Source organism: Scophthalmus maximus, chromosome 14 (assembly GCF_022379125.1).
Source record: "Scophthalmus maximus strain ysfricsl-2021 chromosome 14, ASM2237912v1, whole genome shotgun sequence".
NCBI classification, from domain to species: domain Eukaryota; kingdom Metazoa; phylum Chordata; class Actinopteri; order Pleuronectiformes; family Scophthalmidae; genus Scophthalmus; species Scophthalmus maximus.
Genome location: NC_061528.1, coordinates 7,682,263 through 7,707,500, shown reverse-complemented (window position 1 = coordinate 7,707,500; position 25,238 = coordinate 7,682,263). Strand labels below are relative to the sequence as shown.

General features: G+C 40.8%; 2 protein-coding genes across 22 annotated transcripts in view; one reads left to right on the top strand and one right to left on the bottom strand.

Annotated features, from left to right (window-relative positions):
* pou2f1b (POU class 2 homeobox 1b) overlaps positions 1–18,729 on the top strand; it is a 20,817-nt gene extending 2,088 nt beyond the window's left edge. For 2 of the 20 annotated variants that reach the window (XM_035651542.2, XM_035651549.2), the window contains exons 2-15: positions 5,191–5,256; positions 5,973–6,055; positions 6,749–6,844; positions 7,956–8,135; positions 8,687–8,789; positions 8,880–8,980; positions 9,187–9,348; positions 9,485–9,626; positions 9,823–9,983; positions 10,371–10,550; positions 10,701–10,815; positions 10,938–11,271; positions 11,382–11,455; positions 12,027–18,729. In XM_035651542.2, the coding sequence (XP_035507435.1) occupies positions 5,191–5,256; positions 5,973–6,055; positions 6,749–6,844; positions 7,956–8,135; positions 8,687–8,789; positions 8,880–8,980; positions 9,187–9,348; positions 9,485–9,626; positions 9,823–9,983; positions 10,371–10,550; positions 10,701–10,815; positions 10,938–11,271; positions 11,382–11,455; positions 12,027–12,259 (2,030 nt within the window). In that variant the 3' untranslated portion in view covers positions 12,260–18,729. Of the gene's footprint in view, positions 1–4,664; positions 4,802–5,190; positions 5,257–5,957; positions 6,056–6,748; positions 6,845–7,955; positions 8,136–8,686; positions 8,790–8,879; positions 8,981–9,186; positions 9,349–9,484; positions 9,627–9,822; positions 9,984–10,370; positions 10,551–10,700; positions 10,816–10,937; positions 11,272–11,381; positions 11,456–12,026 lie in introns of those variants that run through there. The other 18 variants (XM_035651538.2, XM_035651546.2, XM_035651551.2 and 15 more) reach the window with 15 other exon arrangements.
* Positions 18,727–24,726, bottom strand: cd247l (CD247 antigen like). 2 transcript variants are annotated; one of them, XM_035651562.2, is made up of 7 exons: positions 24,522–24,726; positions 21,426–21,520; positions 20,724–20,750; positions 20,536–20,559; positions 20,377–20,436; positions 20,249–20,278; positions 18,727–19,453 (listed from the first exon to the last, which is right to left on the bottom strand). In XM_035651562.2, exons 1-7 carry the CDS (start codon positions 24,538–24,540, stop codon positions 19,382–19,384), a joined length of 327 nt encoding a protein of 108 aa, XP_035507455.1. In that variant the 5' UTR covers positions 24,541–24,726; the 3' UTR covers positions 18,727–19,381. The 2 variants fall into 2 exon arrangements, with proteins under 2 accessions (XP_035507455.1, XP_035507454.1); XM_035651561.2 differs by having other exon boundaries at positions 24,477–24,725.
* Positions 24,727–25,238: the final 512 nt, after the last annotated feature.

The window sequence follows — 25,238 nt, the reverse complement described above, 5'->3', positions numbered from 1 at the left end:
GATGTATGGTAACACAGTGGTGGAGCTAAATTATATTCTTTAAACGAAGCCAAGAGAGTTTAGCATTAAATGCTGTGAATAGTTGATTTACTTTTTTGTGGAGGTTGCTTTGATTCGAGATTCAATGTATGGAAAAAGGCTCACTTGCATAAAAAAAATAATTATGATTGACTTATTGAAATAGCCTGCATTTAAGAACACGAGAAATAACTCTGTCATCCCCACACTTAGGCTACTTTTCTCATTTAATCAGTTTTACAGTTCCACCCTCATTCCAGCCTTGTAGTTCCATCATGAATATTCATTGATGTAAACACAGTTGCTATGAATAATGCATCATTTGCGGTAATACATTCAGAACATGCCGTCTCAAAGTACTGAGAAGGCCTCGATGAAGGCTCCAATCAGACAAGTTTTTTTCACCGTGGATGAAGAAAATCACAACTGTTAAGATCTGTATGTGTGCTCTAAACAGGAAACAACTTTTTCCCCCTGCTGATTTTAGGTACAGTGAATCATTCCTGACTAAACAATGTAAGACAAAAATGTCTTTTTTCAAATGGAGCTAGGTAAACTGAAACCATGCTAAAAAGTTTGTCCATATCGTTGAAACATTTATTTATTTATTTTTAAATTTAGGGATTTATAGCAGCCAGCCATCGGAAAAATATTGGCTCGCTCCCCCAGAGAAAGGCCCAACTGCGGTGGCCTCTGGTTCATTCTAATGCCACTGCTTCATCATATATGCATATCTAAATTATTGCATATTTGAATGAGTTTGCCCACCCGATTGCAGACATGTAGTACATATTTGTAAGGGATAATTTGGCTTCTTGTGCGTTTGAAACCACACAGTCTGTAAAATGGAAATTCATGTTTAATTCCACCTATCCCAGACAGATCAGAACATTCATCTATGCTTCTGATGTTGCCCCGTCTGGTTCCTTTACCTGGTCTATAAAACAAAAATTAGGTTTCATGTATCAAATTATCGAGGATCCGAGGGTAAATCATATACTGCATCAGTAAATTACCAGATTCCTTTTCTTCTGTGTTGACATCCTCCACACCTATAAGCAGTTAGCGGGTAACTAAAGTGTTTTTTATGAGGAAAATCTCCTGGACATTAATATCTCAAAGTCTGAACACTGTGTATGTTACTGCCGGAAGTTTCATTACCAACTTGACTAATTGGTAAAAAAAAATACAAAAGTCTTATTGGAAATTTTCAACTGTAAAATTACAATGTGAGCTGAGATATTTTCCTCATGGCAGAGGCTTGTAACTTGTTTGCATTTTAAAGATGACTTTGCTGTGTAAAAAAAGGGTTATGTAAATAAAGATAATTCATTAATTTGCTCATGCATCCATCCGTCTAATGAGGATTTTCCCTCTATGTAATGAACTAAATAATTCTTAATGTGTTTTGTCATCATTATTTTGCTAATATTTGTCAGACACTGACGATGACTGTCCGCTCTTTACTCGGCAGGTCGCAACCTGTCAGAGAAGCGAACACTAATTTTTATGGAGGATGTTGGGGCGGGACAGACAGACGGGCATGATTCTTTACCGTAATACTCTCATTGTTTAAAAGCGGAGTCTATTGGTTGTTCATGCCTAGCAAATCGCCAACTTGTTAATCACAGCTGTTTTATTGAAAGAAAAACTTTTTTTATTACTATAGTACTGGAGGAAACTGGTTAGAATTTATTTTATTATTTTCAAGTGTTATTTTGCTACAAGAGTTACACATGAATAACCAGCAGTTGATGCTAATATCAGCAACCTAGGTGTTGAATTAACATGTGGATCCAGGCTGTCTGCATCAATAAACCACAGTAGTGAATCATGGCTGACCTCTGCATGTGCTGATTGGAAGTAGTTTAATATTCCTGCTTGCCACCCACCTAGAAACTGCATTTTAATACAGTTGGATTAAATGTGCACCTTGCCTTTAGACAGTTTGGCTAATGACCACTCAAGAGGTACCGTAGTACCTCACAGTGGGGTTACTCTTCATCGGTCATCCTGTGTTCAGTTCATTTGTGTTGCATTTTAGTGTTGCTTTACCCTCCATCGTCAGATTGTTTGGGTTCAATACTGGCACCGGTGTAAATGGCTATTCTAAATGGTTTGCATATTCATGTCGGTTCTGCATTAAACCAGCAAGCTTCAGGTTGTTTGCTTAATAAGTCCTTTACATTGAAAGATTATGTGTCGTGACCATACATCCTGTTCGTTCCAAAGTGTGCTTAGTGCTCAGACTGGTCTAGGTGTAGAAAAGCAGTCTTGATGTATTCCGTATTTAAGATGAAGAATATAGGTATCAGTGCAGAATGTGGATGTGTTAATTAAGTTTGCTCCCTGTCTCATGTTGAATCTCTCTGCCCACATTAACGGCTCTGCAGTATTCAGTCAGCCCTCCCGTTTTACTGTGCTAATGAGACACCTATTTAAAATTCTCTTCACAGGATATTTGTATAATGTATTGTTCCACAGCAGGGTTTTGCAAACCGTTCAACCAAGTAACTGTACATGTGTCGAAGTGCACCGCTGATAACTGCCTTTGCATTCACATCTCCTTTGTCTGCCCATTTGGTTGCATGATGTGATTGTTGAAGAGGTCGTTAGGACAGACCAAGTCCCTGTCCCGTCTTTATTGGGATGACCAGTTTCAGATATTTTACACTTGCGTGCCGACTGTATATACTCTGTGGTAGACACTGGTAAACAGCAGGCTGGAGCTCAACTAAACATCATTGTTCGACTGGATAAACAGTGGAGAGCAGTATGGAGTATACTGCAGTATTCATCTGTGATTTCCAAAAAAACCTTCAGCAAGCTGAAAAGCAGAAACTAAGATTGGTTGATATGATCCGTATTTGTGTTGAGGAGAGATATAAACACATGAACCTGTTAACCTGTAAAACCCTGAACGAAAGTCAAATATTCATTGGTTCCTTGTCTTTGACTTTAATCACAGTAAACCTTTGGACTGTTGGTTGGACAAAATCAGAGGTTTTAAGATTTCAGCTTGAACTTTCAGCTTGAAATTGCAATTTTCTTTTTGAGCACTTTCAGTGCACATTTTATTGACAAATAAAGTTTGTTCAAATGACGACAACAGAATCAGGATTCATAGTGTCGATGCATGGGTACTTGAACTTTTGGGGTAATGTCAGACAACTGCTTGTATGTCAATGACGCACACTGCTGTGTACAAACAGCCGCCAACACAGCTTCATGACTAAAGACTTGTGGACCTAGTTGGCCCGTCCCTTCCTCTGTAGACCACAATACAGTCATGCCTTCCAGTCCAGTCTTTCTGATTCACTGGACACCTGTGCAGCAGCAGGGCAGGACTGGTTCCTCTGCGATTTTAACTCTCCGAGCACGCTGGAAGTGAATATAAAAGGGCCTCCAAGATGAAATACTAATGGAATGTAAAGCTAATCTAAATATGCTAATCCCCAAACACTTCATAAACATAGACAGAAAAAAAGCCTGCCACCCACTCGCTGTGGAATGCTTTAGCCACAGGGGGTCTCGCAGTAATGACAGGCTTGTGTTGGATTAATGTGGAGTTATTTATTTCCGTTTGAGCGAGTCCCCCCCCCTCCCCCCCCCCCGCCACTCGTACCCCTCCGTCCCCCTCCGCCCTTTTTAGCAGTTAGTTCGGAGCTCCGTGACTCCCCGAGAAGTCCGGGACATTCTGTTAATGCAGTCTGCCTTTGCGAACATACCCGCCGCCGACGGGCCTCACATAGCATTCTGGGATATCTTGAGCCCGTTACCTGCTCTTAACTAATTACTTTTTTAGCCGTGCACTGGCACAATAATTGGTCTTGTGCTGCTGCCTCCCTTCCCTCTGCTGCGCCGGCTGCTAGTTTGAGCAGCCCCCCCCCCCCCTTTTCTGTGTCGTCCTTATTCCCCTGTTTTTTTTATCGTCCTCCAAAAGCCATCCAATTAATATGCTAATGAGCTGATAAATATTTATAGGCGGTTTAAATTATGCAGAAAGCTTTCAGAGCCCGGTGTGAAATGCGTCGCTCGCAGGACTTCAAAGCCTTGCATTGCTAACGAGGCAGGGGCAGATTTGCATACGACTTTAATCAGCTGAATACTGATTATGCTTCATTATAGAGTGTGTGTGTGTGTGTGTGTGTGTGTGTGTGTGTGTGTGTGTGTGTGTGTGTGTGTGTGTGTGTGTGTGTGTGTGTGTGTGTGTGTGTGTGTGTGTGTGTGTGTGTGTGTGTGTGTGTGTGTGTGTGTGTGTGTGTGTGGGGGGGCGGGTAGCAGAGTTTGGAGGAGGCTGCCAGCTGCACTTGTCGTTTGTTTCATTCCAGCAAGAGAAGGAGAGGGCGAACTTTTTCAGAAGTACAGACAGTCTTGGCACACGAGAGACGGAGAGAGGGAGTTCGATGTAGGCACTGTGAAGAGAGAGGGGCAGAGCTATAAGAAAAGAAGAGGAGGGGGTGCAGTCAGAGCGAGGGACGGAGTGGTGTTTGCCTACACCCTGTTGGCTTTCACGGCGAGCGTATCCCAGTGTTGTGCGGTGAACCGTGCGGCGGACAGTGCCACTGTGTCTGCGCGTAGCTGTGGTTGTATTGAACTCTGCTCGCCGCTGACCAGCGGAGAGTGAAGAGAGGGGGGGAGTGGGGGGCGGAGGAGGAGGAGGAACAGGAACAGGAACAGAGTGCCCCGGACGCCCTGTCGGTGGGTTTTGCCCGGCAGTGGCAATTTTCGGTAAGGCAAGGTTCAACAACCATGCTGGAACACACAGGTGGAGCGAGGGTGGGTGAGTGTTTGATGAGCTGGGTTTTGTTCTAACCCTAACACCGGTTGCATTAAAATGTCACTCATACGAATTAACTGCATGAATGTGACATGATGGTTGTCATATTATTCATGAGTTCATTGCATTAATGTGACATGACAGTTGTCATGTGGCTCTTTTCCTATTAGTGTCAGCGCAGTCGGTTTGTTTCTGCGATTAATTGCTGCTTTGATTGGTGATTCAAATGCTGTTGTGGAGAATCGTGCGATTATGGGATATATGCAGGTGTCAAAAAGTGAGAGCACTCCTCAGGTCATGAAAATAAATTGGGCTGTGTTATTTCTTTTTTCATTTTACGGCGCCTGGTGCGAGAGTGTGTCTCACTATCTGTCTCTGTCTGGCTCTTCCAGATGCTAAAGTGAATAATCAGTCAGAAACTACTAAATGTGCAATGGAAAGTGGTGACGGGAACACCGGTGAGTGACCTCCAGCTTTCCTCTCTTTTTTCATCTCTCTCTCTTTTTTTCCTTTTTCCCTTGCCAGTGCTGCAATGTGGATGTGCAGAGTTTTACCTCGTTATTCAACAGGTTTCATATTCACGAAATGAAACATTATTGCTGAGAAAATTGAAAGCTCACTCCTGGCCACCTTTTTTTAAAATGATTGGGTCATTTTGAAAAGGGTGATGATGGCAGCTTTCCAAAAAGCCTTGTGAGCATTTCTCCCTTTGTTTCCCCTCACTTGCCGTGCCAATTGAATATCACAGCAATTTGCTCCATCTCAGCGATTCAGCGACACAAATTATCGAACTCGGAGTGAACGTTGTAGATTAAGCGCTCAGCCATATATTTCTGTTGCATAATGATGAATGAAGGAAATATTAACGACACTCTATGCTTTCCGTTTTTTTGTGTAAACCACTCCCAGAAGTGTTAATATTTAATTTCATGATGATTCCTCAAGCCTGCATTTGAACAGCAGTTCTATAACTTCACCGATAAATTTCCATATGTTGTCACTTGATTTCACTGCACCTGAAAACTGTTTGTTTTTCTGAAGTACTGGCACCTCAACTGTCGTGTTCCTCATTTTTTTGTCTGAAACAAGTGATGGCGTAGATGCCAGTTTAATAATAAAACCTCTTTTGAACTCTACTGACGGCACGTTTCATCAACAGTTTTCCTGTCCTCAGGAATCCAAACCAATGGACTGGACTTTCAGAGGCAGACGGTGCCTGCAATCACAAATGCACACGCACAAGCCCTCCTCCAACAGGTAACAACACACGATGCACTCCACCACACACTACATCTCATGTAACTTTTTGGTTTCCTGTTTTTGCAGCAGGAACCAATGTCAAACATCATTTTTTTTAAGCGTTAAATGTACTGTAATGAAATAACGTATGAAGTTTGAACAGAGGTATGCTCATCTGCACTCACACATGCGCAGGCAAATCATTTAAATGAGCCAGGCTCTCCTGGTGTCGCCTGGCAACGAGGCAGATTAATCAGCCCTGTATGCTAATTAGCTGCTCTGCGGTTGCTCGGAAACAGATGGCCGCGAATATGCAAATCTATGCAGAATTTACATGCACTGCATAACAGTTATTTTAATTAGCATCTCGACTCCCTCCCTCCCGCACTTTTCTTGTCTCTGAAGGCTGCAGCACATTTCAAATATTTTCTCACTTCCTTTTTAATTTGAATTCCTCTGCCTGCTCAGAGACTAAAAGGCTCAGTCTCAGAAAGCTGAGTGGGTACACAGATTTAATCTTTCGTTGTATCTTTAGTTTTATGCTTTTCGTCAAATTTAAGTCTGTCTGAATTGAATTTTCTTTCAAATTGCTTTAATTCAAATATTAAGAAAGTTTATCGTTTTCCGATAAAAAGCTATGACACTGCTTAGTTATGCCTGCAGGAAAACCTCCTCTAAGTCCCCCCCTCCTCTTTCCTTCACCTCCACTAGTCTAAGTCGGAAGATTCGAGTGCTCTCCCGACCTCCGTCCAGCAGAGCGTATTGCCTCAAACACAGCTAATGTTGGCTGGGGGACAGATTGCTGGAGTAAGTGGCCCGTTGCCTCACTACCTTAAGTGAAAACCTAGTCGTAGCCATGCATCTGGGGCGACCGGAACACCTGAATGTCAAACGTGGCTGAAAGTTGGGTGATGAAACCATGGCTTGCCCTGTTTCTGTGGCTAAGGCTGGTGTCTCCTCTGCGTGTCTTGTCTGTTCATCCTTGTGGTTGTCAGGCTATGTCCTTATTCCTCCATGCTGGGGAATGGAGTGATGGGTTTGGACATAGTCTTTGCGTCTCCACACTCACGGTTGCGCCCGATCACATGACGCAATTCATATCCATCTCCTCTCCCAGGCTGTACTGTCGTTGAGAAGACCAGACGGGCTGAATGCGGCTGCTATCGTGCTGTGCACGAGTGAATGGTTACTGTGCATGTGGAGTGCGTTTGCATGTTGGGTTTGAACACGACATCAACATGCTCATTTGCACTTGTGACTGGCTCAGCTGCATGAGTCTTCCCTCCCATTTGCTTGTCTGGGCTCACGTTACTGTCGCCACGATAGCCAAAGTTTCAATACCACTTCGATACCTTTGTGAAAAGTTAAATTTACATTAACAAGTCAGGTCTTTAACCAAATGTATTCAGTGTGATTCTGAATCCACTTCAACATTTGCACAAATTGGAATAATCAAAAAGAGAAATTGGAATGGGCCGAGCTGCAGCGGTCTAGTTCATGACAATAAACTGGAGCAGCAATGTAAACAGCTGTTGGCAACTGCATCAACTAATGTAGTCGACCTGCTGCTACTGTAACTGGAGCCAGGAGGGAATAAATCCAGTGTTTGTCTTAAGGTTCCTAATGAAAACAGATTCCTCGTCAAAGAACAATTTGTCTTTTTTGCAACACTCGTTGTTGTAATATCCTGCTGTGTCACTGCAGTCGTTACGTTGGACATAAAAATTGACACGGGTATCAAAGGCAAAACTCAAATATTGTGACAACACTAACGTGTCCATGCTGTTTTGTAATGTATATTATACGTTAAACTGATATTTCTAAAACAAAACCGTTGTTTCTCTGTTTCCCTTCTCTCTCTCTCTGTAATCTCCCGCGTTTGCTGTGTTCCCCTGTTTGTCCGTCGGTGTCTCTCCAGTTGACTCTGACCCCGGTGCACCAGCAGCTGTTGTTCCAGCAGGCCCAAGCTCAGCTCCTGGCTGCGGCCGTGCAGCAGTCAGCCAGCCAGCAGAACAGCACCACTGGGGCGAGCATCTCGGCCTCCGCAGCCACACCCATCACCCAGCTGTCCCTGTCGCAGCCCATCCACATCACCCAAGTACGACACAGTCACGCATGAACCAGAGTATCTGCAAATCCTTAAAAAAAATAATATATATATATATATATATATATATATATATATATATATGTATATATGTATGTATATGTATATAAACTTTCTAAAGCAAGACTTTGAGTAAAATTTCACCAGCAACGTACCGACTATTTTCTTTTCAACCCGACGAAGAAACCCCTTGAGAAGGCGGAAGTTGTAGCACAAAGTATTACTGTAAACCAGTAGTAGCAATGGCAACAAATACCTTTTACATATGACTTTAAAGATATTAAATAAGTCATTTGAATCATTATCATGACTGTTGAAACTATTAGCAGTGAAGCAAACCTCTGGGTTTAGACTTGTGTCTGTCACAATGAAAAACTTGCCTTTATTAACAAACTTTATCATTCAACACACAACGGTAGTTCCAAGTCAATGCAGATGATACAAAAGTTAAAGATTTTCCAAATAGTGTGCAAGTCTCGTATTCCAATATATTCCTTCCTCCTGTTTGAGGTGATGATTTTATTGTTTTCAACTTCCACCAGCTACAGCAGCAGAATCTGCCTCAGTTTGTTCTGCTCCAGCCTGGCCACCCGATCACCACACCCCATCAGTTCATCATCTCACAGCAACCACAGGCCCAACCAGGTAAGTTGAACACTTGCACTCGTTTGACTTGTGTGCAGAATGCAGAAAAAACGGATTAATTTAACTGTTCGTTTGATCTTCTGTCCTCTGCCTTTCACTCTGTGGGCATATTGCAAGCCCTTCTAAATCAACTACCTCCAAACCAAGCTAACCTCCAGGCGACTCAACCAAACATCACCCTTGCAACTCAGGTTGGTAATGATGCAAGCACTGTCTTTTAAAACTGTTTTGTTATTCTGGTAATGTTCTCACGTCACCATCTGTAACCGCCCCGCAAAACCAGTGTTTAGAGCTTTGTTTGATGTGTTTTGTTCTACATTTTTACATTCGCTCCCTTTTGCAGACACCTCTAACCCTTAATAACAATTACATTGAATTTTGATGTTGTTCTCTGCAGCCTGCAACTCCACCAGCAGCCACACCCATTCAGCCCCTCCACAATCAGACACCACCCAAACGGTTGGATACGCCTACTCTGGAGGAGCCGAGTGATCTGGAGGAGCTGGAGCAGTTCGCCAAGACCTTCAAACAGAGACGTATTAAACTAGGCTTCACACAGGTGTGTAGGACTGAAAAGATCTGTTATCCTCAAGAGTACAGTGATTCTCAGATATGCTGTACCACACATTTTTAGCTGCTGGTACAATTAATTCTGACGCTGGTGATGACTCTGCCGTCTCTCTCTCTCTGTCCAGGGTGATGTTGGCCTGGCCATGGGGAAGCTGTACGGAAATGACTTCAGCCAAACTACCATCTCTCGCTTTGAGGCCTTGAACCTGAGCTTTAAGAACATGTGCAAACTCAAGCCATTGCTGGAGAAGTGGCTCAATGACGCAGGTTTGTCCCTGAACCCACCTGAACGAGTGCCACAGGCAAATGGCAAAAAACTGAGATGATACCTTTGATCCCTCTGCATGTGTACCCTGTGTTTTCCTCACATCTGCAATTGTTTCCCGGAACAGGCAGATGTCGGGTTGTGTGTCTTTACAGTGCCTCGTCTTTACCTCCCTCCCTTTCCTTTGTGTCGGTGCTGTTTGTGCAGAGAACCTGACATCTGACCAGGCCCTGTCCAGCCCCAGTGCGCTGGGGTCCCCAGGCATGGGCTTAGAGGGGCACGGGAATAACCGCAGACGGAAGAAGAGGACCAGTATTGAGACCAACATTCGAGTGGCCTTAGAAAAGAGCTTTCTGGAGGTGAGAAACTCTTACTCCTACAGTTACCAGTATTGATCTAAGCAGAGTTTTTATTCACATTCAGCAAAGGTTAAGACCATTTGTTTATTATTATACAAGCTAAAACAGAATCAGAGTATTTAGAAATATTTTTGTAATAATTTAACACTGTAGAATTGTTTGAAATATATCTAGTACATGGACAGTTTAGAAGGTGGGTTTTGAGAATTTCTCATATCTATGAAAACCTGTCGCTATTGTCAGGCAACCATGGCAGAAGTTTTAAAATATTTTACCAATTTGTAAGTATTATACAATTATCATAGTATATATGCGACTTAGAGGCAGTGAATGATTTAGTCTCCCCAGTGCTGACAGGGAATCCTTGGCTTCTTTGCCCTCTTCAAGCAGAACCAAAAACCTACCTCTGAAGAGATCACCATGATCGCCGACCAGCTCAACATGGAGAAGGAGGTGATCCGGGTCTGGTTCTGCAATCGCCGGCAAAAAGAGAAGAGGATCAACCCCCCCAGCAGCGGAGGATGCAGCACCCCCATCAAAACCATATTTACCCCCAGTAGCCCATTGGTAAGGGTGGACACACTCACTTGTAATGTTCCTTGTAGGATTATTTTTGCAGAGATGGAGGAGTGTTCTGTGTTCGCAGCTGTAGATGAATGATGCTGTGAATTTAAACACAATAGGTTGTTCAATCATTCCTCTTCTTCTGTTGCTCAGGTGGCCAACACAGCAAGCCTTGTGAACAGTTCAACTATTAACACACCCACCACGCTGACTGTAAACTCAGTGATGCCTCTCACCAGCACCGGTGTCTCCAATTTGTCTTTCACAGGTGTGTGTGTGTGTGTGTGTGTTTTCCATTTCTGAAAGTGTCCCTTTATTACCCAAAATGATCGAATTTAAGGTTAACTTTTTTCTTCATTTTATTTTCTCCCCATTCCGCCCCCCCTAAAGGCACAACAGCTGGAGCCACAAACACGGCATCCGTCATCTCCACTTCACCTATGATCACCACAGCAACCAGCTCTCCGTCTTTAAGCCCGTCACCCACGACCATTCAGTCCACGACTACAGAGAGCAAGGCCGGCGCTCAGGCGCAGGCCATCTTGTCCCAGGCCGCGACATCCATAGCTACCACTTTAGGGAGTGGTCAGGTGATGGTGGTGTCCCCGGGGGTGGCCGCAGCGTTGCAGGGGGCCCAGTTACCGGCCGGTGCGAGCTTTGCTGCTATGGCCGCTGCTGCAGGGCTCAACCCAGGACTGATGGCCTCCTCCCAGTTCCCTCCAGGGTTAGTACTGGCCTTGGTCCAACTGGTCATCTAATTATAACCTCTGTTGATCTCGCTCAGTTTGCTCTTCTCTTTTGATCCATATGATCTTTGTCTGTGTGTCTGCGCAGTCTGACTCCTGGCGGCCTTGGCAGTGCGCTGAGTCCTGCCTTCTTGAGCAACAGCACCCTGGCCACCATTCAAGGTATGTACTGACGTCGCAACAACACATTCAGTCACTTACTGAGCAAATACTTTTTAGTCTGACACCCAGCGTCAGGTAGTTGGGGAGCTACAGTTCCCGACCTTTTCTGAACTGTGGACTGTTTTTGTATTGACATTTCCCTCCGGGTGGTTTGTCTTTCAAGGGACAGAGAAAAGACCACAAAAGAGAGAATGAGCAAGCATGAAAAAACAGAATGAGAAGTTAAAGTTAACTTTATTTGCACTGTACAGCATTTCATAATGGTCATTACTAAATTTAAGAGATTGAGAACCAAAAGAAGTAAAAACAGAAGAACGCATACTACAGAGAAAATTATATGAAAAAAGAAAGAAAATGAATCAAAGGGTTACAAGATGATTTAATTAGGACACAGTAAATTTGCATATTAAAGGTAAAATAATTCAGGTCCATGAAGTTAATCCTGCTGTGCAATAATACATTTTGACAATGAAAAAAAACAAATCCTGCAGAAAGTGAGCCCCCACACACGTACGTCTACTCGCACTGAATGCACCACCTGCTTCTTCCTCTTTGTCCACGTTCTCCGCAGCTCTGGCGTCGAACGGCACAATCCCCATCTCTTCTCTGGACGGCAGTAACCTGCTGTTCGCCAACACCTCCGGCGGCAACGCGCCCAACATGGTGACCTTCCTGAACCCCCAGAACCTGTCGCTGCTCAACAACCCCGTCAGCCTGGTGTCCACTGGGGCGGGGCTGCAGGTCGACGCTCACCACCAGTCCGTGCAGGCCTCGACCATTCCCACTGCCTCCAAGGCTCAGTGAAGCCAGTCGCCCCGAAATTGACGACCCTACTTCCCTATGTCGTACACTACTCTTATCACACCACGTAGGGAACAGGGAGGTCGTTATAAACTCTGTGCTTCACTAACCACCCGACCTTCTTTTCCGTCGTATCTGTCCTTATTTAATCCTTTTGCTGCCACCAAAAAGAAAAGATCCTCAAATGAGGTTGAGGTTAACTTTTTTGCTTTTTTTTTTTTTTTGCTCTCTTTTTCCTTTATGATTCTTGGATGTTTTTTCCAAAAACAGTAGCCAGATGGACACTGTTGTTGGCCTGCCGCTCCTCATGAACCTTGACAAGTGTCCAGGAAGAAAATCTCTTCTGCACCATCAAGCTGTTCATATTTTGTGTGCGTGTGTGTGTGAGCGCGTGTGTGTGTATATATATATACAAATATATATATATATATATATATATATATATATAACCTCCTCTTTCCAGGTCAGAATTTTCTCTGAAACACTTCTAACCAAAAAACTTGCTCTTTTAACATTCAAACTAAACAGATTTATTACTAATTTCACAATATTCATTATCACTTATGGGGATTTTGTGTGTCAACACCCCATCTTTAATTATACTTTTTTTTTTTTTTTTGGACAGGCCTTGATGTAAATCAAAATAATATTTTAGAGACATTTTTTCTTTTATTTCAACCTTACTGTGTGTATTTCTTGACATTTTCAGAACTTTGTAAGTCTAATATCAAGTTAAGATTTACCTATCACTTTTTAATCGTGGTTATAAGGCTTTAAAACGAGTAATAAGTGGCCGATATAAAGGTTATCATTGCTTTAAGGGCCGGAGGGACCGGGTGCGTCCCTCTTTGTCTCTCTTTGTGGAAACACTGACATTTACATCAAGCTGCGGTGGCGAAGTAGCCGCCGAGCTTTTGTCTTGGTGCGGATCATAGACACTGATAAGAAATGACTGAAAACGTGACGTCGAGAGCTTTAAAAATAAGAGCTGTAGACACGCCATCTTGTGTCTGATCAAGGGTGAGTTGTTATTGGTTGGTGATCCATTGGAAAACTGTTCATTACGTTTGGATTCGGAGGTAGAAAGTGGAAGTCTGCCTGTGTTCTCTTCAGTTCAGGCAGACGCTGAGAGTTCAGGCTCTGCGGTCGACTGGTCTGTGTTGTGGCGGACTAGTCCTGGGACATGCTCATCATATCACACGTATGGTGGCATTGGCTAGATGAGGTTATTGTATTGTGGGTGTTCTTTTTTTGTTTTACCTTTTTAATAATAGTACCGTTGTATCTACTTGTGCACAGTATCTGTACCAAAAACTGGATTGATGAGCTGCAAGTCTGCCTTTTTTGGGGAGGAATGATTTCTGTCTTTTTTTCCTTTTTCTTTTTTTTTGTCTGCAGTCACTTGGCTGGCTTACGTACTTTAAGATATACCAAAAATATTTGTTAAAATAATTGCTGTGTGTAGTCGTCGTCGCTTAGTCTAGTCAATATATTTATGAGTACAGAATCTCTCTCTTCATCGTCAACAGATATTAGAAATGCAATATTTTGATGATCATTTTCCAAAGATGACTTTTTTTCTTTCTTTCTTTTTTAAAAAATTGACCAAGTGTCTCATATCTCAACGTTTAATTGGCAGCACAACTGACCAAAAAAAGACAGCGACCTGGGTTTGGGGCACGAGAAAGTTTCCTTTTACTCTCTTTGAATTGATTTGTATCAGAAGGGCTCGGCCCCTAACGTCTGATTCTGTTTTTTTCTTTTAGCCATTGGATGGCGTTTGTTTTTCCTTCTTTAATCAGTTTTGGCCGTTTCGGTAGCAGCTTGGGATTTTTCTGACGCATAAAAGAAACGTCCTGTTAATTGGTTTTGTACTAATATTCAGCCATAAAACAACAGCTTGAACCAAAGTGGTTTTTCCTCAGTCGTCGCTGTGCCTGTCAGAGCACACGAATCGTTGATCACGATCTCGATCTCCACACCGCTGAAGCGAAATATTTTCCTCTCCTCTCACCTCGGTTCAACATCTGAGAATTCCTGATGTGGTGCTGCTGGATACGGATCACAGACACTTTAGCTTTAACAACTTGCTGCTGCAGCTCCTGGTGGAGTTGCGCTGTTGAGAGGCCTGCATGCTTTACCTATAGCTTTATGACTGCTTCCTGTGAAAAGCAGGGTTTTGTGGTTTGGATGCTCCCGTCGAGAGGGCTCACCTTTTTGTAAATGCATAGATCTGATCATCAGATTATACGACACCTCTCAGCACCACCGTTTTGACCCGGCGTGTTTGAATACGCCCTAAATCTGTCCGTGGACTAGTTTAAAACCTGTCAAATGACCTCAAGCAACATGGCGTCGGTCTAAGTTCTCTTAATGTCGTACACATTCAAATAAATCCCAAACAAAAGTAGCATTGTCCTGCTGCTTCCAAACACAAAATTGAATCGCCACAGTGATTATCATCAAATCACTGGATCTGTAAGCAGCAAAACATTTGTGCATGTCCCCCTCCTGTGTACTACTTTTCTGTTGTTGATTTACTTTGACTGAATATACCTCAGCAGCACTTAAACACAAGGTTCACCTGTAGACACTTCTGTGTATAGAACAGTGTAGAATGTATAAAGTCCTGTCTGGCTCACCATTCAGAGTTTATACTGAACCACACATAAAAAAAGACAACCTACTACTGCTATTTTCTAGAACTACTATTTATGGGGTATTTCCAGGTTTTGAATATTATTTTGAGCTCCTTCTTGCCAAAGTAAAAGCCTTTTTCTCTTTGCAGCTCGGCGGGTGTCTGCCGCTCACAGTTTCCCCGTCTCCGAGGGCCACAACGGGCCCATAGGACTCGAGTCCTGCTCCCGTGCCGTTTGTAGTTGACGAAAGAGTCGAACGTGTGCTAGCGAGACGAACCAGTTGCCATCGGCACCATAGGATGTTACTGAAATATTTATCTTGAGGAACGACTGAAGAATTAGAGAAGCAAACTGTTCTTAATTCTATACATATAAATATATATATAAACACTTGTAAGATATTCATATTTTATATTTGAACTAGTATGTTATCAAAGACTGAATGTAGTGTTTACCATGCTTACTCAAAAAAAAAGAAAAATTCCCCCCGTAAACCTTCCTTTTTATTATTGCAAAGATAAAGCAATTTTTTGTAAGAAACCGTTGAGACCAAAAAAATGATAAAAGTGAGGAAAGAAATCTGAGGCCACGCCCTCGTGGAGCGCGAGTCGCTGACACCCGTGTCTGTCATGTATCGGGGAGATCGCACAGGCGCCAGTTGGATAGGCAATTCCGAGGCATCCGATCTTATTTCAGTTTAATAGACATTTTTTTATTTTAATTTTAATTTTTTGTTCATTGTAAACTTTATTTGCTGTGCCGTCTTTAACAATCATTTGACTTTTATATTACTTTATGCCTTTAATTAATTTGTATAGTGTGAGAGGGCAAGATCACTGGCTTTCTTAGTTTGGCAACGAAGATTAACATTATCATTTATGCCTTATTGTTACGTAGAAGACATGAGCATTGTAGCATTGTTGTTGTCGTCGTCGTCGTTTTGTGTGTGTGTGTGTGAGCAAAAGCTGGAGCGTCGAGCTCACCTGGTGCATTGTTTTTCACTGAAACAATAACGGTGTACTTTGGGCATTTTGGCACGTTGGATGATAACATTTCTACCTATGATTTTTAGGGTGTGACTTGAGACAGGTTGAGGATTACCTGTGAGAAAAGCTTTACTAATAATTCCAGCAGGTGAGTGTGTGTGTGTGTGTGTGAGTGTGTGAGACAGCATGTCTTACAAATAGAGGGCAGTCTGCAAACCATTATAGTGCATTTTTTCCATCTTCCAGCGGGTGTTTGAGAGTGATTTTTAAATGAAGTACACAAGAGTGCTTATGTCTGTTGTTTGTCGGGGGTGGGGGGGTGGGGTTCCTCTACTGATCAACTAGAGCCTTTAAGTGAGCCAGTTTTTTGGTTTCTTATGGCAAAACTACAGTTTGTGTTCTACTTTTAGGTTCTTATTAGCTGAGAACTGATGATCTTCTTGCCACTGACTTGGCTTTTAATGCTTCGGGGTTTCAGTGGGTGATTCTGAGATTTCAAAAATGCTCCTGTAAATCAGCCACGCGTCGAGTTGTCGATTCACCACACCGGTTTGCTGGTTTTACGTGTCGATAAAGGAAGTGTGGGGTACCGTTTAAGGCAAAAGGAGCTGTTGTATACCTCATTTCTTACTCGAGACTGAGTGAAACCTGCTTTAATCTACTAAACAAAATAGGATCAATATTTTATAAAATGTCAACAAAAAAAGAAAAAAAAAAGATGAAAATACACACTTGTGTCAGTGGAGAAGCCCGGTCAAACCTGTACTTAGTGAAGAGTGGTGCCGCCACAAGGGGGCGACAGAAACGTACCAGTACCCATGAATGTCTGCTGTTATTCTTTCACAGTTTGTTGCACACTGATGTATTTCAGCATTGGGTGGAAGATAATATGTCGTAACTTGAGATACATGTTTCTTTCATCCGTTTTTTGTCAGTTTAAATTTACTTTGTTATATATATTGACCACTTGATTGATGTGGTGTAGGTAGAAGTGCATTTTAACACCCATCCCAACCCCCCTCCATGTTTGAACACCTTTTTTTAAGTTTGACAATCTTTTTTGAGTTTTCTTTTTTTGGCCCCACTTGAACCAGGTACAGGTATGTGCGTGTCTTCCCACGTGACGGTGCGCTGTCGCAGCCCGCTCTCGCTTCCCCCGTGGTACCAACATTAACCAAAGACTTCTAACTTGATTGTATACGAACTGACGACCCCATCTCCCTCCTATCCCCGCTTCACTGCTCCGGATAAAGTCCCAGCTGCACGCTCTCACCTGAGTCTTTGATTAATCTGTAAAAGAAAAAGTTTGCTTTTTATTGCATGCGAATGTGTATCCGCCCGGGGAGAAAACCCCACTGCGGCCTCTCGTCGGGGCAGTGATTTCAGTGCCTGTGGGCGGGGATCGGCGGGGTTTCGAGCGGGGAGCTGAGCGGGCTTCTCTCTCGACAGACACAAAACTAATCTGGTGGTAGCTGGGTGGTGTTTGTTAATACACACTGAGGGTTGATCCTGTGCACACTGTACATGCTCAGGACTCATAATGTATGTATATCAGTCTTGAGTGCTGTTGCTGGGATGCCCGCGCCCCCTCTCTCTCAATGACTGTGGTGAGAAAATGCTGTTCCTGCCTCTCACAGTGCGCCCGTCTCTTCCTCATCACCTGTACACTGTAGTCCCAGGACATTACCCTGTTGTCTCCAGGAATACACATCCTGCAGTCGCTTTAGACTCACTGCTGTGTCCTCCTTCCTTTCTCCCCTGTTCCACCCTCTGCTTTGACACCATCTCTTCACTACAGACTCTGATCAGCTGTGACACTATGCATCATGGTCCTTCACACCGCATGGACTATGTGTCCCTCCGGCTCAGACCTCCGGTCAACGGGCTTCAGTGACACGTTGTTTAATGCTTTACTCTCCACGTGAGGTCGTAACTGTAGGACCTCACAAGCGCTATCCCAAAGCAAAAAAAAAAAATTCCAAATATTTAACTTTTGACAAATGCAGATACCAAAGATATCTCTCTGTCCTGTGTGTCTCTCTCTCTCTCTCTCACTCTCTCTCTCTCTCTCGCTCTCTGGCCTCTCTCCGTTCCACCCTGCAGCATGTGTATTAAGAGACAAACCCAGCACTGGCTTTAGTCCTAGCCTCAGTAATTCCAAAGCTTAGATGTATATTTTGGTATATTTCCGAGAAAAACGTGCGTGAAAAAAGCGTCTGTTTCTCGTTTGTTTGTTGTAATCTTTTTTCTGTCACAGCATGGAACTAATTGCAAAACTGTCTTACTCTTGGTAGTCTCAAGATATAGTATTTTTGTATGTTTTTTGGGTGTGTCATGTGTGTGATTATCAGTTCACAGCCCAAGTGACCATGGTTTTCAACAAAAGAGAAAAATAAGGAAAAAGAAACCCGCCAACCATGTACATATTGCATTCTGTAAAACATTAACTACTCGTGTTGGAAGCTTGGGTTCACTTAAAGGAATGTGTCCTTGTTTTCCCTTTTTTTTCTTATTCTGCAGTCTGATAAGAATTGACTTTCTAGGACTCTAATGTAAAGAGTCTTGGTTTCCATTTTTGACTATAACACTGAGGAACACTGCTCCGATCTGACTACAAGATATAAAAAAGGAAAAATGACAAAAAAAAGAAGCTTCCAGTCATGGCGGCATAGAACTGAAAGATTGTGTAGGAGTTTTAAGTATGTGAATCAGGATACATAGTAGATTTTGATGCATTTGTCTGCTGTATTTTTGTTTGTTTTGTTTTATACACATATACAGATAATCTTTTACTGTAACTGTACAGTTCTCTTTTGTTGTAAACATCATTAAACCATTTTCCAAGTGATTCGACATGTGCTCTGTCTTTTATTGGGATTCGCACGATAAAGCGTACCAGTCTGTCTTTTGGTCCAGAATTTAATATAATAAAAATTGAAAACAAGTATCAGGTTAAAGCACTGATGTAGTCGTAAGCTGATACAACTTTATTAATTATTAATGAATTTGTCTTGTGGAGGTTGGTTTATTCAAAAGATACAGTAACAGTTGTACAATGTGTCTGCATAGTTGCTGAATACTGTACATACTAAATACTTAATGTCCTAATATCTCCTTACCTATATTGTAATGTGCTATTAACATTTATAAAAAAAAAATATATATGTTTAGAAATAATTTGTCACTTTCTTTATTGATTACTTTACATTTTTGAGAAAATAGAGGAATAACACAATTTACTGTAAACTGATCAACCAGCAGCTGAAAACCTGAAGATACTTAATTTACATTAAAAAAATCCATAAATCATCAAAACTGAGAAGCTGGATCCACAGAATATTTGGTATTTTTGCTTGATAAATGTCTGAAACACAATGAGTTATAACATAGAGTGTATGCTAATTGTAACACTATCTATGAACTCATTGATTTAATCAGCTAATCATCTCGGCTGCGGTGAACAGTGCTGTCTCTTGAGCCAGGAGTGACTATGCAGGACATCAGCGGGGGGACAGAGGTGGAGGTGCGACGCCCGGGCTCGAATCTTTCTCCTTCTCCTCAGGTTGGGTCGACTGTTGGGGGGACGGGACATGGACAAAGATCAGTCCTGAACTTCAATCTGTTTCCTAGAAGATTCTGATGCATCTTGTGTTTTTATCATGGTCTCAGTCATGAGGTATACAGGTATATATTTTTCCCCCACCCAAAAGTAAATGTTTCCTTTCATTAAAATGTATTTAGATTGGAGGTTACTGCAGTTCTGCCCATTGTGCATGTTATATATTAATGAAGTGAAATATTAAACCATGCTATTTTTCCACTTGAAAAAAAGAGCTTCAGGACTTTTGGAGACAATTTTATTTTTGATTTATTAATTCAAAAATAATAGCCCCTGTACGATATGTCTCCATACACTAGTCTGACCAACCCTCGGTGTTGTCACAGCATCACACCAGTCAATACCCATTCTTTATGAAGCAGCTACTAATTAAAATAAAAAAATTGAGCCAAACAGTATTCTAAAAATGTTTTTGAATAGAAAAAATAAATGATTGCTGAATTCAGTTCGGCTGCTTCACTTTCAGGGTCCTGGTATTGTGCAAGCTTGTTCACTGCCTTGACTTAATGGGACACGTAAATATAACGCAGCCATTGTTGATATTATTTGTGACACATAATAAAAAACGACCAGAGGCAGAATTAAATAAAATTCAAAAAATGATTTGCTTTGTCTGGAATGTATACTAAATTTATGTCAATGAGTGAATGTTAATGCCGAATTTTATGAGTTTTAATACATTCTTGAAAATAATAATTGTAATAATTGCAAGAGACTGCTGCCTATGTGATAGAGTAAATTCCCTTACCTGGGCTTTCTTTTTCTTTCCAGCCTTTTGCTAGAGATAAAATAAGACACAATGATTGACAGTTGACTTGCCAGAACAGGTGAGAAAGTGACCTTTAAAAGTCTTCATCTATAGAAAATGCTAATTACTTTTCTTTTTGATGGTTCAAGAATCTCATAAGGATCGGCATCCTTTGGTCTCTCAAGCTCCTGGAGAGGAAAATATGAATAAATAAATAAATACAGTACCACACAGCTGAGCGGCAGAGTTAACATCGTGTGCGGTTGGGCTAAGAGAGTCTTCCTTACCTGGTAAATGCAGCTTTTATCTTCCTATTTTTTCAGGAGTAATACAAAAAAAATAACAAAAAATAGGATTGAAGCACATTTTTCAAGCATGTTCACATACGTATTTGAGATCAGTTAATAACCAGCCAGTCATACGCAGCCACAGTCAAAAATAAAAAAATAGTGTGAGATTGAGAAAATAGACTTACAACCACTTCCGCAGGTTCAGAGGAAAACTATGGAGGGACAGAGAAAAGGAATCCATCAAACAGAAATGAATACCTTCATTAAAATGTCTGCAAATAATCCTTTTCTTTCTATTTATTCTATTTTTTTCTATTTTATAGAAAAATAAACAATAATACGTAACAAAAAACATGTTACATTAATTAATGAAGTCGATAATCATTTAATGCATCCCTACTTAGAATTGTATTGTTTAGCTGATCAACAGTGACACGACTCAAATACAATACATTTTTTATAATGTTAAAGAAAAAAATGGAAAAAGCTAACATGAGTTTACATTTTTTTTGTAACAAATTTTATTGTAATTTTATTTGCTAATTGACTTTTGAATTTCAATTATTTATCAATATTTTTTATATCTGATGTTAATGATATTGTAAATGATGATGTTTTGTAGTGATGAATCAAATTGATCTAGATTTTTCCACCTTTAATTTGTTGATGTGAGGATTTTCTTTATTATACATGTAAGAAAAACTGAATATACAAACAATGCAGATACCTTGATGATGACAATAATGAGTTAGTGTCAGCCGTAAAAACTCAGCTATCAAAACTGTTGTCAAGTAAACATGTCGGTCAGTAAACTAAATCACTTGACTGTTGATCTTTACCCCATGTTCAGGGCCGGTAACCCTGAAGCCTTTTGTCCAATAACTCACCTTTTCTCTGAAGAGCAACACAGTGGCAACGATGCAGTAAATGAGCAGGATCCCATCCAGGACATAGCAGATGGCTGGTTCAGTCCAAAAAGCGTCTGAAGAACAAACTTCAATATTCAACAGCAGGCAGATGTTGGCGGTGGACTCGGGTTACTGCAAAGCACATTTCTGTACTCAAGTGTTTCACTCATGTAAAAGTTTACAATTTGCCTTAACTACATACATTTCAAAAGAAAATGTTTCTAAGTCTTCCACTTTGCACTGACGCATGTTTGCTTCAGCTTGAGGATTCGGATTTAAAAAGATATGTTTAAGACTTTATTCTTTGCCAGCAGGGAAAAGCACGTTAACACAGCTCAAGAGGCAGTCTTGATAAAATCAATGGAAAAAAATGACACATGTACATTGTGTTCACGAGCTTAAACATTAAATATGTAACACCCATACAACAATGCTTATAAGCCTTTTCCTCAGCCGACATTTTGACTTACTAACAACATTAATAATGTTCCAGTGTAAATGTGTAGACGTGAGACAGTATATGGACAAAATACGAGGACCCTGAAACTGGAGCAGCTCGATGGAATTCGGCCGTCATTCAATTTGACTATTTATGCCTGTGATTTTTTTACACCGTGTCTTGTCAAAATGTCTGGTGAAAAGGGCCGATCGAGGTTGTGAGTTAAGACCCCAAGTATTTCCTTCAACCCATATGAACACGTGTGAATGATGGATATAATTAATATATATGACATATCTAACATGTGATACATGTCACAGATATTGGTTAAATATATTGACTCATCACTGATCTCAAAGAATTTTTATATATATATATATATATATATATATAAATACATGATTAACTTTTGATTAAATGTCCTGTCTTTCTTGTCAAGTTGAGTTATATAAATAAAACTAATTAAGAAAGGATTTTGAAATGATCATATCTATTATAAATAATTTTACTTATGTTATGTACTTATTTTAATCATGTAAGTGGGATAAAAGTATGATTGATAAATATTATGTATATATATATATACATATACACATATATGTATATATATACACACACACACACACACACACACACACACACACTATATGTGTGTATATGTGTGTTGAAAATAGCAACATAGTGAGATACACATTTGAGTAAACCTCTGAAACAGGAAGTAAGACAACTGCAATTCACTATGTGAAGAGTCTTCCTGTTGGTGCGATTGGCTGCGTTGAGGTTTCTGTGAGGCTCAATTATCTCAGTGTGCGGTCGGAAAGTAAACAGCCGTGTCATGAGAACGCTCAGCGGTGGCGATTCACTGAGGCCAATATCTTGATCGTCTCAGGTTGCCTCAGGATGTAACATTTCTTTCTGCTCCTGGATTATTTTTAGATTGATAATAGTGTACTTCATGTTCCTGGTTTGGTTGAACTGAGCTGTGTGATTGGTCAAAACGGCTGCTATAGTATAAGTTTTGTTTCCTCTTATTTTGTACATTATTTTACACACAGTCAACCTGCCATCTCGTTCCTCTTTTTCTTTTTTTAAACTTTAGGATTTACAGTGGATTTTTAAAATAAAAAAATGTGAGTTTGAACAATGTTTGGCTTCAAAGTTTGTCTTTAGGAGTTAAAGGAATGGATTGAAAATTAATTTCACCCTTCTCTAAGTGTAAGATCATGAGTTACGTGTAGTACGTGAAGCTAAAAGCTGCCGCTAGTTACCTCCATATGCAATTTATGCAGCCAAACATTTTTCAAACCCACTAAAAGTCATTTAAAATTCTATATGCAAATCCTAAATCTACCAGTTTCCAAAAACATCCAGCTGAATTTAGTGCAGCCATGAAAAATTAATAGAGCTGGTTGTTTCTCTCGAGTCATAAGGGGACATTTCTCACACTGTACACATTTCAGTGTTTGTTGCGGGAGTCAGTCTCAGGGACATAATGAACATGGATTGATGATTGATTTCTTTTTATGATACGTGACAATAGGTTTGACTTTTGTTTTTAAGTTATAAATGTGCACAAGTAATGATTAAAGTAAAAAATAATTGAATAGATGAAATAATATGTCCATGGCATCAACCCTTGCTCACTAGCGTGTTTTCCTGCTGTGGAGGTTTTGATGTGGAAAATTAACAGTGGAGAATCACTTTAAGGTTTCTTTTTTAATCACGCAGTATCATGTCTAGAGGGAGATTATCTATTTATGCCCGCTTTCTTGTAAATCCCTTCATCATGATGAATTTGACTCAAATACATGACAGGATTTCAAGATGGTTTTCATCACTTCAAAAATATCCCCCCCCCCCGCCACAAACTCTCACTAACTACGACATAAAAGAGAAATACTGGGAAACATCAAATGCTCACAAACTTCTGCTCACGAAAAACTCTCAACTTGTCAAGTTAGACCCGAAGGAAAGAAAGGCAGAACATGATTTCATACTCCCTATGTTGACGCTGCTGGGATTTATAGTCACACAGATTAATTTATAAAGAGAGCGCGGAGGATGAAATGCCTCTGCAGCATGTCAGATTTAAGAGCAATAAATATTATTTTGTTTATATTTTCATTTAATTTTTGCGCAAGCGAGCTTGATCGAAAGTCTCTATCGATTTGTATCCTGTGTTGAACTACTTTTATATCATTGAATGGAAAATGTACATGATCACTCATGCTTTCATTTCCTTGCCTTGTAACAAAACCACAAATAGCTCGCCTTTCCAAGCCATAAAAGGTTACTGTGTGCGGGAAACATCTCCTCTAATCTTGTTTTGTCGCTCTCGTGCTTTTATGCAATACAGAAATCCGATTTGATCGCAAAACAAATTTGCATTTCAGCAAAAAAGTGAGTGAACAAGTGATTTGAAAGGGGTTGAGTACACAGAAGATTCTCTGGACTGTCAGTTTTCCGTACAGGCCGGTGTTACGGAAGATAACAAACAGGGTGTAAATATAGAATGCACTGGAGTTTAATTTTAATATATTAATTAAAAATACATACAGACATTTTAGGCCTCTGTTCAAACTCTCACTTACCTGTACAGGAAACAGGCCCCGGGAGCACAAAGAGCATAAACACACCTGTCAACAGTTTGTCCATGTCTTTCTCTCTCCGTCTCTCTCTTTTTTCCTCTTAATACAATTCTTTTTTTTCTTTCTATAGTCCACTCTTGGCTGCTTGTTGTTGCCTCAGTCAAATTGTCTCCTGTCTCTGATGAGAGGAAGTGGCTGAACTGACTGCCTGTCAGTGGACTGAGACAGAGTACTTCAAAACACCGTGCAGCCTTCAACGCTGCAACACCCACAGAAAGTTCCACTAACTGTGTCGTATTCAGCGTTTTTTTGGTATGAAAAATTCCTTTCATGTCTGTTGCAGTTGTAAGGCAAATGACTTAGAATCATTCATTACACATGACCAAAGCCACAACACTGTTGTATCAAGTTTTAATTCATTTCATTCAACTGTTGAGGCACCAGTTACAGACACTTCATAGGAGGAATTATAGACAAATTTGATAATAAACACAAATGAATGTCCTTATATCTGCTTTCAACTATATTATAGTATTTTAAGTGTTTATGTGCTGCTTTTTAATGCTGTAGGAAGTAGGTAGGGTTCAGATAATGACTCAACATTATCGCACTGCACTGAAAAAAGAAAATTGCATACCAACTAAAATAATATACTTAATTTGGTAACACACTAATGAATTAAGTTTGTTCGTCCTAAATTCAACAAGTTAAGAAGTACATAAGTTAAGAGAATTGATAACTTTGAGTTAATCAAACTTAACTCAT

What these genes read in the sequence shown, in the direction of transcription:
- cd247l (XM_035651561.2), bottom strand. Translation starts at nt 24,540, where the DNA reads ATGGACAAACTGTTGACAGGTGTGTTTATGCTCTTTGTGCTCCCGGGG. An exon ending in CTGAACCTGCGGAAGTGGTT is followed by an intron (nt 20,560 to 20,723) that starts GTAAGTCTATTT and finishes CTGAAAAAATAG; the next exon opens with GAAGATAAAAGCTGCATTTA. An exon ending in GAAAGAAAAAGAAAGCCCAG is followed by an intron (nt 19,454 to 20,248) that starts GTAAGGGAATTT and finishes TCCCCCCAACAG; the next exon opens with TCGACCCAACCTGAGGAGAA.